The sequence below is a fragment of the Pteropus alecto genome, unplaced genomic scaffold (genome assembly GCF_000325575.1).
Source record: "Pteropus alecto unplaced genomic scaffold, ASM32557v1 scaffold44, whole genome shotgun sequence".
Lineage (NCBI taxonomy): Eukaryota > Metazoa > Chordata > Mammalia > Chiroptera > Pteropodidae > Pteropus > Pteropus alecto.
The window spans coordinates 6,470,912-6,486,421 of record NW_006436812.1 but is presented as its reverse complement, the minus strand read 5'-3'; the positions used below and the strand labels follow the sequence as shown (position 1 = coordinate 6,486,421).

Genomic DNA, 15,510 nt, shown 5'->3' with positions numbered 1-15,510 from the left:
CCTGCCAATTCTCCCCTTACCCCACTTGCTAACAGTCCCCAACAGTAGCAATACATGTTCTGTATCAGACATGATCTGGGGCCCCTCTCACAGATCCCCTTCCCCCAAAGATCTCAGTTTATGTGTTGATGCCCCCTTGCTAGTGGCTCGAGGCTTTTGTTTCTTGTAAGAAGAGAGTACAAAGAGTAGGTGAGTACGTCAGTGGCCGTCACTTCCCACGCTGCACCACCAAGGTCTCCCACCCTGTCCTAATCTTTTTCACAGGCCTCATTGAGGCCTGTAGACTGGAGCTCTGAGTAAGAACTCTGTGTCTGGGGACAAGTGGCCCTCTAAGAATTCATCAGTGTGCTGGTGGCTTTCTCCTTATCTTCTCCCTCCTATGCTCTGCTAAAGGTGAGGCTGGTGACGGGTCCATCCCTTCTCAGTGGGGCGGGCTGGGAATTCCGATGCCATAGCTGCTTCACAAACTCAGTGTGCTGAGGGAGTCCAAAAAAGTTGTGGCTTTTGCAGAATATCCAGCTCCTGTTCACTATTCAGATGGGAGAGACGGTCTCTCAGGGAAGCAGAATCTTTATATAATTTAATCCCTTTTCAATGTAATCCTTTTATATGGCTTGGCATATGGCTGTATAAACACCCTTCTGAGTGTTCCTGGTGGACAAATCATGTGCATATGAACAGAATGTGTCAGAAGACAACAAAGGTAAGGTGCCTCAGAAACACCCATTAGAACCAGGTGCAGAGGGTCCAACCTTTACTGATTTTCAATCCAGTTGTTGTCAAATGAGGGGAGAGGGGTGTTGAAATTCCTTCTCTGTCTCCCTTTAGTTCTTACTCTTTTATTTCACATGCTTTGAGGTCTGTTATGGCTTCCTGTCTCTCTGTGATGACTCATCCTTTATCCTTGGTGATGCTCAGTCCTGAATTCATCTTCTAACTACTAACTCCACGGTATATCTTTCCCATCCATTTTCTTTCAAACTTTCTGTATTTCTTTATTTAATGTGCACCTCCTATAGAAAATTACAACTTACTTTTTAAATTTAATTTGTTCTGTCACTTTGTCTTTTAACTGGAATGTTTAGTCCATTAATCTTAATGTAATTATACATATGGTAGTTAGGTTTACCACTTAATTTTAAATTTCTTATTAAAATTTCACTTTTTATTGCTGTGTTCCTCCTCTGCCTTTTTGGGTTATTTAAATGTTTTTAGAACACCCCTTTAATGTGTCTATTGGCATTTTAGCTGTCACTCTTCACTTTCCTAGTGCGTACTCCAAGGACTACAATATACATTCTTAACTTTTCAAATCTACTTAAAAGTTAATACTGTGCCACTTCACATAAAATGTGGACCCTGCAGCCATGTAGGTCCATCGGTGCTCTCCACCAAGCTCCATGTCATGCTTGTCACGTGTATCCCTTCTGAGTGCATTACAAATCTCGAGAGACAAAGGATTCATTTTGCTTTAAACAGTCATACGTATTTTGAAGGAAGTAAGAAAAAGAAAACCATCTTCACATTTATCCGTGAGTTTTCTTTGTACTACATTCCTGTGGACCCGCGTTCTTATGTCCTGTAGTTTCCCTTGACCCTGGAGAGCTGTCTGTGGTGTTCCTGGAGTGCACGTCTGCTGGCAATAAATTCTCTCACTTCTCCTTATTTCGCCTCAGTCCCTGGAGGGCATTATCTGGGTACAGGATCTTGGTGGATGGTCTTCATCCCTCAGCACCACTGTTGCTGGGTACCAGGATCTGACCAATATTCTCCCTTCTCCTTTAGTTTTCAGTATTGATTTCAATGATGTGAGTGGTTAGTTTTCTTTTATTTGCTTGGGGTTCATCGGGTTCTTTTAATTTGTATATTTAATGTGTCCCACCACATTTGGACACTTTTCAGCCATTCTTTCTCTCCTCCTCCTAGGGCTCTGTCTCAGCCTGGGTGATATCTACTGATCTACTTTCTCTTCATTCCTGGGTCGCCTCCACCCTGTTATCCAGCCAGCCAGTGAATTTCTAATTTCAGATATTGTATTTTTCAGTTCTGAAATTTCCTTGTTTCTTTTTCGTAGTTTCAATTTTTTCTGCTGTGACCTCATTTTTTTTTTTTTATTCATCAAGAGGCTGTTTTCCCTCATCTTGGTACACATAGTCTCGACAGCTGCTTAGACCCTGTCTGAAAATCCCAGCATCTAGTCATCTTGGGCTTAGCCTCTGTCGACTGTCTACTCCCCGCAGAATGGGCCTGCTGTTCCAGTCCTCTGTTTCTTGTGTGGTTGGGGGCTGTGTTCTGAGCTTGAGGATGTCATGCTGTGGGGCGTCTGGGTTTGGTTATACCTCCCTGGAGAGCGCTGATGTCTTTGTAACGGCACGTAAGCTGGTGAGACCCAAATGTAACCTGTGCCATGTCCAGCCCTGTCCAGTTTTGTTCACTTGGGGGCTGTCCTACTCTCACTCTCCAGCCAGCAGCCATTGTCCCAATGTCGCTCATCTCTGAACTAAAACCCTACCCTACATACTCACTCTAGGTGCAGTGTCTCCCTTAGAGCACAGGCTGGGGGGACTTGGAGTCCTCCCCCTACCAACAGAAATCCAACCACCTTTGGGGTACTCTGCCAGTGACAATGCCAGGTGAATCCTCCTCTGTGTAGGGTACCCATGGACTCCTGACCACTAGGGACTTGGTGCAGCTTGGAGAGGGGAGCACACATGTCGTAAGCCTTTTCATTCACCTAGAGTTGGGGGAACGGATCCATAACAATGTGATGGAGCCATCAACATTTGCCATCACTGCTGTGGGACTGTTCTACCCAGTATTATGGAGAATGGTGCTACACACATTGAATCTGAAAATACATGAGTTCTCTCGTCTGCATTAGTCTACCACTCTGGGCAAGGAGGCCGGCTGCGGGTAGGAGTCCCGGTTAGAAAACAAACATGCGATCAGAACAACACGGTGAAACCTGTTGGCTGATTATAGAGGCTCAAGCAATGAGAAAGCCAGGGAAAAAAAAAAAAAAAAAGGCACGAGGATACATACCCCAACACATAATGCTAACTCTTGCAGAGTTTTTTTCTAAATGATTTTCACTTACCAAATGAATACCTGAAAAACAAAAGGAGAAAAATATATTAAAATTTTGGCATGCTTTGCCAAAAAACTTGTAAGATTAAAGCATCATGTTACCACACTAAGTAAAGCCCATGCCAGTGGCCCCAGGACAGTGTGGGATCAGGGCACAGAGCTCACAAGCATTAGATGCAGCACGAGGTAAAGGTAGTTCACCAGGCTTCTTGAATCTACCCTTGGGTGCTCTCAGCGGAGATGAGGGAGGACAGGAGACCTGTCCTTGGTACTTTGAGTGAGGAATTGGAGCCCCGAGGCTGGCTGCCCTGGGGGACAGGACCCTTTTCATCCCCTGTACCACCCTATGCAGTCAGTATAGGACCACACCCACAACAGACCAATCAAAAGATATTCTGAAAAAAACTAAATGTAATACTTGGTTTTCTTGCAGTAAATAATTTCAATCAAACACCATGAAAATGTCATGCCGTAGAACCTGAAAATTTAAAGGATACTTTATTACCCTGGGCACAGATTATTAGAAAAGGGCCCTAAATGAATTTGAGGGGTTTGTTTCCTCTCTAAGGATTTGAGAATACAACTAGAACTTTGAGTCCTCACCCTGACCCAGGGTGTCCGTGTTGCAGGCTCAATTTGCACCTTTGGGGAAGGAAAACACAAATGTGTAAAGAGCCTAAATCACAGACTGTAAATCCCTACAATATAAAGAAACAAAATTGGGGTCGGGGAGTCGCATGTGGCCTTGTGCCAGCTCTGGCACCTGTCTCCTAGACCAAGTTAAAGACAAAATCTAACACTTGGACTCAAGAATAAAATGACCACACCTGTCCTTACGAACATCATGACCTATTATTTAGGAGCGAAAAGGAACGAAGCATTGACACATGCTACAACATGGATGAACCCTGAAAGCATCACACTATGTAAGAGAATCCAGAAACAAAATGCCACATAGTGTGTGACTCCATTTATGTGAAATGTCCAGAACAGGTGAATCTAGAGAAAAAGAAAGCAGATCAGTGGGTGCTGGGGACTGGGAGGGGAATGGTGGTGTGTGAGGGCTGATGGGTATGGGTTTTCTTGCGGGGGTGATGAAAATGTTTTACATTTAGTGGTGATGGGTGCAGAATTCTGTGAATATATAAAACCACTGACTTGTACAATTTAAATAGCTAAATTTTATGGTAGGAGAATTCTACCTTATTAAAGATGTTTTTAAAAATAGTTGCTTAATAAAACACGTATGAATGAAAGGATCAGGTCTGAGATTTGCAAAGAGCTCTCAGTGAGGGAAGGGCAGGACTCTTGGGGAACAAAAGGAGGGTCAGTCTCAGGTGTCTGGAGATTCAGTGCAGTTCACAGGGCTCCTTACACTACTCACTTTTGAATGGGTGTGTGGTTTTCCACAGTGAAAAGTTCAGATGCAGACTCTGTAGGCAAGAATACAGGACACTGAAGCAATGGGGGGCACTGAGGGACTGAGTGTCAAATGGCCGTCTCAGAGCTGGGGGTGCTGGTGGCCTGGCAGCAATGGTACTTTTAACAACCCTGACGCATCAGAGATGCATACTACTTACATGTAAAATAACACAATGTGGGATTTACTCTTATTCCAGAAAAGAAAAGTTGACAGGAGAGGGGACGGATGTTTGTGTATGAGGGTTCTTTGCATTAGGCTCTCTATTTTTGAATAGGTTTCTAAGTTTCCATAATAAAAACTTTTAAAACAGCCAGTGTACTCAGTGGCTAATGCAAGAAGCAAGTTTACCCGGTAAATAACCTTGTTGATGGAGAAGAAGAAAGGGGCTGATTTTCACAAACTCACAGATAATCAATGTTTTATATTTTTATCAGATAGGACTAGAAGACACTGAAAGCTGTCAGGTCAGAGCTGGCCTCACATGGCTCCCAACTGCAGCCTGGGCCACCAGAACACAGGGACCCCGCGGAAACCAGGGGTAGGCTCGTAGTGTTATTGCCATCACATTTATTGAAGGTATTTAAAAATGTATTCTTCTGTAACTTCACCTGTTTTGAATTGAAGGCTGCCTGATATAAGATTTTTAAACCTAGGTAGTTATATCTAATTACATTAAAAACTAAAAAGTCTTCATTATTGCTATTGCTTTTATTACATTTTTTAACAGCTGGAACTTATTTTAGAAGAGATGGCCATCCATAGGGCTATTTTGGGGACGTTCTATTGTTTTGTTCTCTAAAGAAATTCAAGGCCTTCGTTGTTCCAAGAGAGTTAGATTTTGCTCCCAAATGGTCTGTGTTAATGCAGTACCTCTGCCTGCCTGTTAAAGACAGGGACTCTCCACAAAGGGAGGCATGCCTTCGCGTGAAGGAAGCGAAAGAATCCAGGAGGGGAGAAGCCCTGCAAAGCCCACTACATCTCGACCAGAATACCAGCCTACCATACAAAGCGGTTTTGTCCACAGCCCCTTGAGCCTCATTCTACCCCAGCAACTTCTGTATGAGGCTTCTATTTTTACAGAAGGCCTCTGATTAGAAAAGTACATTAGGCTTCCAATGCTTGTTCATTTTGTAAAAAGGCTTCATGGACAAATATTTGTGAAATTCCGCTCTCCTGGCTGTGAACAGTCAAGCTGTGAATTTGTAAGAATTCCTCCACTTTCTTGCCTGGTACAGAGCTCCTTGAAGGCCCCCTCAGGAAGCAGGTAGACGGGAGTTGGTAATAAAGCATGTTCTTCTACACCACCCTTGATTACTGATGCCTGTCTGTGGCTAATCATGCCATCCACACTGAAATCCCTGTCACAATCCCTGTTTGGCCAAACAGAAGTAGCTCAGGATGAAAATGCCACAGGAATTAAAGTAGCGGCCCTCAGTATGCCCACGCGGTCAGTGGGCATCCGCCCACCCCTACCTCTGCCTGAACAGTGCATCACAGGACCGTGAACACACTCATCTGACAAGGGAAGGGCTTGCTGATCAGGTGCAGGCACTGCAGGGTACAGCGCCTATAGCCCTGCCTTCCTCCCTTGCCACATGGCACAGGGCCCCTGAGTGGCACTGGGTATCTGACCCTTGTGACCACAAAATGAAAATATCACCATTCTGCTTCCTGGAACCTCATTAATCCAAAAGAGGAATTCATTTTTATGCATCGACTGTATCTACACCTGGTGAAATTGACGGGCTATGGACCAAGACAGGGGCAGCCATGGAACGGCATTTCGTTTAAGGCCTAGAGCCAAAATCAGGTTTTCATTCTCAATAGTCACAGTGGAGCCCTGACCTGGTCCCCTCCACAGTTCCCGGGCCCGCTGGCATCTGCTCTCAGCACTCTTTGAAGTTGATACCCTGTCCCTGTGTCAGAGGGATGTGCCAGAGGCAGCTTCCTCCACAGGAAGGGACCCCCTGAGCTGCCTAACCTTGGTCCAAGTTTCTAGAGATAATCCTTTCTTCTTTTTGGGGGGCCAGGAAGGTGGGGAAGAGAAAGAAGATTATACAGTCATCCTTAATAGCAACAAAGAAGCCCTTTAGGATTATTGCCAAAGTAAAGCACAGATAAAAGGATCAGAAATCCAGCTTTTTGGAAAAGCTGATGCTAAACTAACTGGAGAAACTGGGACAGAAGTCGCAATTAGGGTTTCCAATGGCGTTCCACTGTTTTAGACAGGACAGTGCTAGTCGTGGTAGGTGCTTCTTTAAGATCTCCTAAATTCTATGCAAGAATAGGTACTGAACTCTGCCTCTCTGAAATGTTGCTGATCTCCAAGATGTTTAGACTCCTAGACGCAGAGGACAGATACTCAAAGTACCAAAATAGATGTACGCAGGAGTCCATAGTGATCAAGACTGAATAAAAACATGGGGCAAGAGATGGGTCTCCATTTGGAAGAACCCACATAACCATGCCGGTGCCCTGGAGGGTCCCTGAAGTGTAAGCTGCGCTAGTGACTCCTCCAAAGAGAACATGTGGAGTGGAACCGGGAGGAAGGGCGGATGTTCAGTGGAGACACCCAATTGACACGACTCAGCTGAAGAGCAGGATCAGATGAGTTGTGTCGATGGCACGGACCTCCGATATGATAGTTCACAATAGCACTGTACTTCTGTGGTCTTCTCCCCAAACCCACAACCCAAGCAATGATGAGAAAACATCGGACACGTCCAAACAGAGGGACATTCTATAGAACACCTGACCAGTCCTCCTCAAAACTATTGAGGAATCAAAAACAAGAGAGTCTGAGACAAGGCCCCAGCCCAGAAGAGCCTAAAGAGATGTGAAGACCAAATGTCATATAGGGCCTGGTAGGAGCCAGAGACAGGAAGAGGGCGTTAGGGAGGAACTGAGGAAATGTGAATAATAATGTGTTGACACTCGTTCATTAGGTGTGACAATGTAAGAGGATAACAACAGGGGAAAGTGGAATGGGGTACACAGAAACTCTCTGCACTGTTTCTGCAATAATTCTGGAAATCTAACACTGTTCTAAAAAGTGAAGTTTATTAAATTAAAAACAAGTTGAGGTACGTAGGGAGCTCCAGAATCTGTGCCTGTCAGGAGAGCCACCTCCAACCTTGCCCGCTCCTCACCAGCACACAAAACAGAGTGCAGGCCAGGGCCCCCAGGAGGGACTGGCCACCCACGTCAGGATGGTATACACCTCCTTCCGCTGGATGCAATATCTGGGGGCTCTTGGCAATGTCTAGGCAGACAAACTCAAGTTCTCAGTAAGAACAGAATGAGCTCAACTGGAGTTCTCAAAGGCATCCCTAGCTCAATCCAACCCCATTTGAGAAAAAGGAGATAAAGTTCCATAACAGAAGGCTGCCCGCTGGCCATGCACGCTACCATCCAATTTGAGGCACCCTGTTGCCCAAACCAGTCCTGGGCCACCTCCTGTCTCCCATCCCGAAAGATGTCTTCACCTAACAAGGCCTCCTTCATTAAAATACGGACAAGAAGCAAGAATGGTCATTTAACTCACTATTACCCTCAGGAACAGCTTTGAATGACCTGTTCTCACTCTTGTCCTTGAACATTATCAATTAAAACCTATTCCAATCACACTTGATTGCTAATGAGAATGGGCTATCGCGAAGCTGGGGCCCCCACAGCCGCCTGGTACCATTTTACTGTGTCCTCCTTGGAAACCCTGAGCCCCCACATGGGCTCGCTCTGCACCTCTACTGTGAGGTCTGCTGGTCTGGTCGGGTTCTAACTGCCCACTCACAGTAGCTAATATACAGGAATATCTGGCCACCTGGCGCTGGGCCGCTTTCCTATTTCCTATCTTTTAGAATATAGTCCTGAGTCCAGTCACCTTTCCCATGTCCAGAAGAAAGGACAGATGATAGAAAGGCTCACCTAGCTGTCTACTGCAGCCTGTCCTCAGAAGGCAGAGCTGCTTCTCAATCAACCAAACAAGAAAATAATCACAGCCCAAGAAAATGCCACAAAAAAGGTAAATCTGCTCCTCTTTTTCCCTCCCACCTGAAAAGAAGTCTAAGGAATTCTCTCACCCACCCCTAAGCTCTGAATCACCCAGGCCTACTTTCTAAGTCCATCTACTTGAACCTGGATCCTAAATGTCTGTTTTCCCAGGGTGTGGGGTCGCCTGCATCCAAGGACATGGTCATTACCCTGCAAAGCATGGAATGCATGATTAAAGCCACTCTTCCCGAAACAAACATCTTCGACCATCACCATCATGAAGTGGATTCATTAGGCTCCTGCCTGCCTCACCAACTGTCAGGATACAGGCAGGAGAAAGGAGGAAGGGTGATCATGGTTCTGGAACATGCAGAACTGTTGTGTACAGCTATTTGACTCTGCCCCACGACACTGGCCTTGGAGACTGAAACTGCCACTGAGCTCAAGGTTTTACCTTCCTCATGTGGCAGCAGTGGAAGATCCCCATGTGTACTGCGATATTCATTTCCAGCACTGAGAAGCTGTCACGGACACTGGTCTGAGTCAGGGAGAAGCTGAGGACACCCCTTTATGAGAAGGGAGAGAAAGGCTCCAAGTGAAATAGCGGCCACTGCACGCATGCAGCAAAGCTGAGTGGCCTGATGCAGGGCTGTGTGCCGGTGGAGAAGTGCCACGTGCACCTGCCCGGCGCCTCCTCGCCCCATGGGGGCTTCCTGTCCTTGCCACAGGACGCCAGCTGGACAACACTTGAAAGACGTTCCATCAACGGTGTCCATTATCTAAGCATCTCATCCTAAACAAATATTCTTTCCTCTCAACTTAAAATAAAGGGGAAATAAAAAGAACAAGTTGTGTCTAACTCTCATTTCAGGGTATCGAGAAAAAGCAAGCCCATTTTCCATTTAAGGGGTCCTTGTGCTCTCAGTAAGCTTTCCGACAACCCAAAAACTATCATCCACCAGGGAAACACAAGTCAAGAGCTGACCTGAGACAGTGTCGGGGTTGAGGGCACTGAATTGTGCTAACCACCCAGCTGCATTCTCATGGAGTCCCGCGCCATACCCCCACGCCTGTGCCAACGAGACCCACAGTTAAGCTGTGACCACGGATGTCTGGCATGAGGAACATGGTGAATAAACCACTGGTCTCCACTGATAGAGGCTTTTTTCTTTTACATTTTTTCACCTAAAACATCTCAGGCATCATTTCTGGAAGATACAATTTTATTTTGCTTTAATGAGCTTAAATTTTTTTTTTTTTTTAGTTTTATTTTATTAGTTTCAATGAGCTTAAATTAGTTTGAATCAAATTTTTTAAACAAACCCAATGTAGGTGAGCAGAATATCTTTCCCAATGAGAAAATACAAGCCTCTATTTTTGGCCACACGTGCTCGGACTGGTTTTCAGAAATTTAAATATGGGGTTAATCTTTCCTGACAGCATATTTTAGACATGATTTGGAAATATTTTTTGAAGAAAAACTTAAAGTTGACATGGTTTTGTTGCCAGGTACATTAAGACATGACCCAAGCCACCTGTTAGAGATGGAGCACGTTGTCTCCAGGCACAACACTGCAGTGGGGTTCTCTCACTCTCTGTAACCCCCACTGTTATAACGGGACAAAGGTACCTAGAATTCTTCCTCCTCTGGCATGTATTAAAATCACAGGTCTCAAGCAACAGCTGCCTTTTGGATATCACAAAAACCCAGCCAGAGGCCTCTTATGCTGGTAAACAACTACTGGACAGGAGACTGGAGGCAGATAGTAACTGCCTGTGGCTGCCATGGTGGTCAGACGCCCTGAGGTGGCAACACCCATGAATTCCATGTGGGAAGGAGCAGATGGGAATGAAGGAAGTATCACTTGCCTCACAGCTGTTTTGCTCACGGAGCCCACTTGAGACAGACAGATCTAACTGCACACCAGCCCCTATTTCCACCCTCAAAAAAAAAAAAATGCAATGAACCACATTTAATATATCCCCTCTCTAGGAAACCAACAGTTTCTGTATGGAATTGAACACATGGTGCATGAGCCACAATGATATGTCGTCGGTCACTCGGTGGCCGGTGTGAACACCTCATAAAGACATGCCCGCGGTTGAGTAAGTGGTGGCACAGCCCTTGGCCTTTTTTCCCTGATGCACACAGCTCATGCCACAGCTGTACATATTAAAGTTTCCCGAAGTCCTTCCTAAATCTCAGGCTCTGACTGCCATAGCGTTTGCTCTCAACGGTAACTTGCCGACACAAGTCCCTAGGAGTGGCAGAGTGGAGGGCTTTTCAGGGTGAGACGCCAAATCTTCTTTTAGCAGGCTAGATATGAGGGCAATGCATCCTACATACATGCTGTCATTCACACTTTCCCCAACCCATGCCCAACACAAATCAGCACTTCCTACAGCAAGAAGAGATGTGGCAAGATCCAGTCCAGGATCTCTCTCACGGCAGTGTGCTGGAGACCAGGGCATACATCACAGAGCTGAGGGGGACTGCCACATGGATCCCAGCCCATACGACAGCAAGAGGACCATGCAAAGTAAACAGCAGGAGGAAATGAAGGTCACCTCCTCATACCCAGGAGCTGGACCTTCTGGGTTAAAGTTCACTCTCTGGGAAACGTCACTGTCATGATCCAGGACCCAGTGACCCTCTCCATCCTGGGCCAGCAAGGAACAGACTGTTGGGGCACCAAAAAAGCTTTTTTCCCAGAAAACAGATAGCCCCTGGAGGGACCATTTCAACAGTCGCCCCAGATATACTGAACCTCCTACATGTCTACACAGACACATACCTACATATCCACTTCCTACATGTCTACACAACCTACTTCCTGTATGTCTAGATAGACATCACATCTACTTCCTGTATGTCTAGATAGACATCAACCTTACATCTACTTTTTGCATGTCTACACAGATACCTACCCCCTATCCCAGACCCTACTTTCAAGGCTTCACCTTTTCTTCTGTGTTTCCTTTGATAGGTGATTCTTACCTATTCTTACCTATTCCTGGAACTCAGAAATGGGAAGAAGAGTAGGATCCCCCTCCTCTGACCAGTTTAAACAGACCACAGCACTTCAGGGGCCCCTGACTTCATCCAGGCCTATCGCTGGCCACAGGCTGCCCTGGCGTGTTAATGTGCTCTGTGTGTGTTCCTGCAGGACTTCTCCAGTCTTCTGGCCTCCATGGAGCTCCATCGCCACCTCTGATCTGTTCAGCACTGGAGCCCCATCAGAGCCGACCAAGTTTGTGATCCCTGGTACTAGCTGAAAAAGCTTCCTCTTGACAAGAAAGGAGCAGGAGAGGGTAGGAGCAGCAGGTGTAAGCCTCCAAGTCAATGCTGCCACCAGAAGCTCGCCCAGCAACTTCCACCTCCACCTCACTGTCCTGCTAGCTCAGGAGGCTAGCTATGTGTTGGCCCCAGGTGCGGCCATGACATTCTCAAACAATGGCGATTGTTCACAAAGAAGAAAGGCCCCTGCATTTTGGCTTATTGGCAACTAGCAGTCTCGACCATGGCCTAATTAAAATGATGATATTCTCCTGAACTAATGTAAGAAGAAAGTCTCCTCAATCCCTCTAGCTGCTAGGAGACAGGTTTGCTCTGTGGTGTGTAACATTACCAGGATGCTCAACTTCAGCACACCTGGATCACGTGTGCCCAGTTCTTCCTACTCACCAGATCTGTCCCACGTTGACCAGGGACATGTAGAGAATCCAGAGCACAGCCATGAGAACCATATTAGCACAGCCGGTGACTAGGATGAAAAACGAGATGCCCAATCCAAGCAGTGCGAGGGCATCCAGGTTAGAGTCCATGTGTGACCAGTCCAGCAGCCAAAGGATGGTCGGGGCATAGCTCACAGCGTCCCAGCTGACCCGCCCCTGGAAGTGCTTCTGCACACTCTTCAGGTACGCTTTGCAGGGCAGCAGTCCTCTGTCTCCAATCAGCTGCTTGTTCTGATGGAAAGCCACCAAGAATGCCACAACTGGAAGAAAAAGAGGAGGATAAAATGTATGTGAGCAAGAACGCACCACCTGTGGACACCATTGGGTGCTTTTCCAACTCGAGGAGGCTCGGCTGATAAGAAGACAAGGCAGAGTCTGACCAATGATTTGGAATCAAAATATGGACTCAGGGGTTCTAAGTAGTTCTCAAAATCTTGGAGGAAATATTGTAAGATCCAACTTGGAGAAGTCACATGCATATGTATATGTATATATACCTATATATGTTGTATCTACTTATATACGCTATATACACATATATAAGATAGATATACACACAGATAAAATACATGCCTGGTTACATGTAAATGGTTAGTTAACCATCCCAGATTGCTCTCAGCATTCCCATTATAAATACATCCTGATAGCCCATGGGTCCGGTCAATAGTGCTATTCCCAGAACATGCTACAGGGCTTGAAGCTTATGATGGTGCTTACACGTGAGCCACAATTACCCTCCATTCAAACCACAAGTTTCTGAATTTGTTTCTAACAACTTCCACTCCTACAAGAGCATGTTCACGTCCTCTGGACTTCAGTGTTTACACAGATATGTTTGCACAAAGATGTTGCAGGAGAGCGCAATACTCCTGTCTGTGACACTCTCAGCCACCAAGAGAGAGGCAAGTAAAAGGCAGCTTGAAGCAGTTCCATACAGACAGCTGGGCGGAAAGCACACTCACACTGAAGGAGACACAAGCTGCACTTTGTAAAAAGCTAAATAACAATATGTATTTCCACAGTAAATAAAACTGCATCACAGGCAGGGCTGAGTTAGAGATGGAGATCATGGTTGTGGGTTAGGCTCACAGGTCTGTAATCACCATCTGTCCCTTCCGGAAATTGAGCAACTCTGGTCCCAAGTAAGCAGTAATGATGAACTGTGTGTTTACAGCATATGTTAAACAAAATATATGAGAAAACAGCACAAAGGCTGGAGGGAGATACTGGAAATACACTCTTAGAAGGACCTTACACTACATTGAAAGTGGTAGACTATTATGTGAAGGTAGACTCAGATTGACTTAAAATGTATATTGCAAGTCCTGTAGGAGAGCAAAAAACATTTTAAAAAACAAATCTAAGGAATAAATCAATACAGATACTAGAACGGAATCATAAAAAAAAATGCTTGTTTAACCAAAGAGAAGCCAGGAAGAGAGGGGGAAAAAAAGAACAGAAGGAATAAATAGAAAATAGCTAGCAAAATGGTAGATTTTAATCCATCATTTTAAATGGAAATGTTCTAAATGCACCAGTAAAGACAGAAATTGTCCGATTGAATAAAAAACAGGACCCAAATCTATTCGGTCTACAAGAAATCCACTTTAAATATAAAGACATAAGTATGTTACAAGTAAAAGCACAGAAAAAAAATCATGCAAATGCTAATCAAAGCAAAGCTGGATGGCTATATCAATATCAGATAAGACAGATGTAAAAGGAAGGAATGATACAAGGGATAAAAAGGACATTGCCTAATGATGAAGGATGCATATAAACTGAACTAACCTAACACATACATACATACATACATATTCTATATATATTAACCTAACCCGACACTTAGATTGCCATGTAGCATAAAAAAGCAAGACACAACTATATGACATCTTTAGAGCATTCTACTCAACAGCAAGATATATATAATTTTCAAGTATATGTGGAACATTTACTAAGACAAACCATAGCATGAGTCATAAAGCAAATATCAACATATAGGAGAACTGAAATCTGCAAAATGTTCCCTGACCATATAAAATTTAACTAGAAATCAGTAACAGGATATTATCTGGAAACATATCCAAATCTTTGCAGATTAAACCAAATCCTTCTAAATAAACCATGGATTTTTTTAAAGGCACAAGAGAAACTATAAAATATTTTTCACTGAATTAGAGTTGAAAACACGACATATCAAAAATTGTGGGATGCCCGAATAGCCATGGCAATCTTGAGAAAGAAAAACAAAATTGGAGATATCACACTACCTGACATCAAACTATACTACAAGGCTACAGTAATCAAAACAGCATGGTACTGGCATAAAAACAGATACATTATCAATGGAACAGAATAAAGAGCCCAGAAATAAATCCACGCCTATATACTCACTTAATATATGACAAAAGAGGTAAGAATACACAATGGAGTAAAGACAGTCTTCAATAAATGGTGTTGGGAAAATTGGACAGATATATGCAAAAAAAAAAAGAAGCTGGACCATCTTCTTACACCGTATACAAGAACAGACTCAAAATGGATTAAAGACTTAAATGTAAGACCTGAAACCATAAAACTTTAAGAAGAAAGCATAGGCAGTAAACTCTCTGATATTACTAACAGGAATTTCTTTTCAGACATAGCTCTTCGGGCAAGGGAAACAAAAGAAAAAATAAACAAATGGGACTACATCAAACTAAAAAGTTTTTGTACAGCAAAGGAAACCATCAACAAAACCAAAAGACAACCAACTGGGAAAAGATATTCGCTACTGATACATCTGATAAGGGGTTAATATCCAAAATCTATAAAGAACGTATACAACTCAACAACAACAGCAAAAAAACAAACAATCCAATTAAAAAATGGGCAGAAGACCTGAACAGATGCTTCTTCAAAGAGGAAATACAGATGGCTAACAGATATATGAAAAGATGCTCAAGGTCACTAATTATCAGAGAAATGCAAATTAAAACCACAATGAGATATCACCTCACACCTGTCAGAATGGCTGTCATCAATAAATCAAAAAACAGCAAGTGTTGGCAAGGATGCGGAGAAAAGGGAACCCTCATATATTGTTGGTAGGATTGCAAATTGGTACAGCTGCTTTGGAAAACAGTATGGAGGTTTCTCAAAAAATTAAAAATGAATATACTTTTTGACCCAGCAATTGCACTTCTGGATATTTATCCAAAGAAAACCAAAACAATAATTTGTAAAGATTTATTCACCCCAATATTTATGGCAGCACAATTTACAAAAGCCCACAT

General features: G+C 44.2%; 1 protein-coding gene across 4 annotated transcripts in view; it reads right to left on the bottom strand.

The window, feature by feature from the left end:
* The window catches only part of LMF1 (lipase maturation factor 1), a 99,499-nt gene that overhangs the window by 74,205 nt on the left and 9,784 nt on the right, over positions 1-15,510 (bottom strand). For 3 of the 4 annotated variants that reach the window (XM_015591189.1, XM_025048299.1, XM_025048300.1), the window contains exons 2-3: positions 12,186-12,495; positions 3,098-3,108 (exon numbers count right to left, since the gene is read on the bottom strand). In XM_015591189.1, the coding sequence (XP_015446675.1) occupies positions 3,098-3,108; positions 12,186-12,495 (321 nt within the window). The remainder of the gene's footprint in view (positions 1-3,097; positions 3,109-12,185; positions 12,496-15,510) is intronic. The other variant, XM_015591190.2, reaches the window with a different exon arrangement.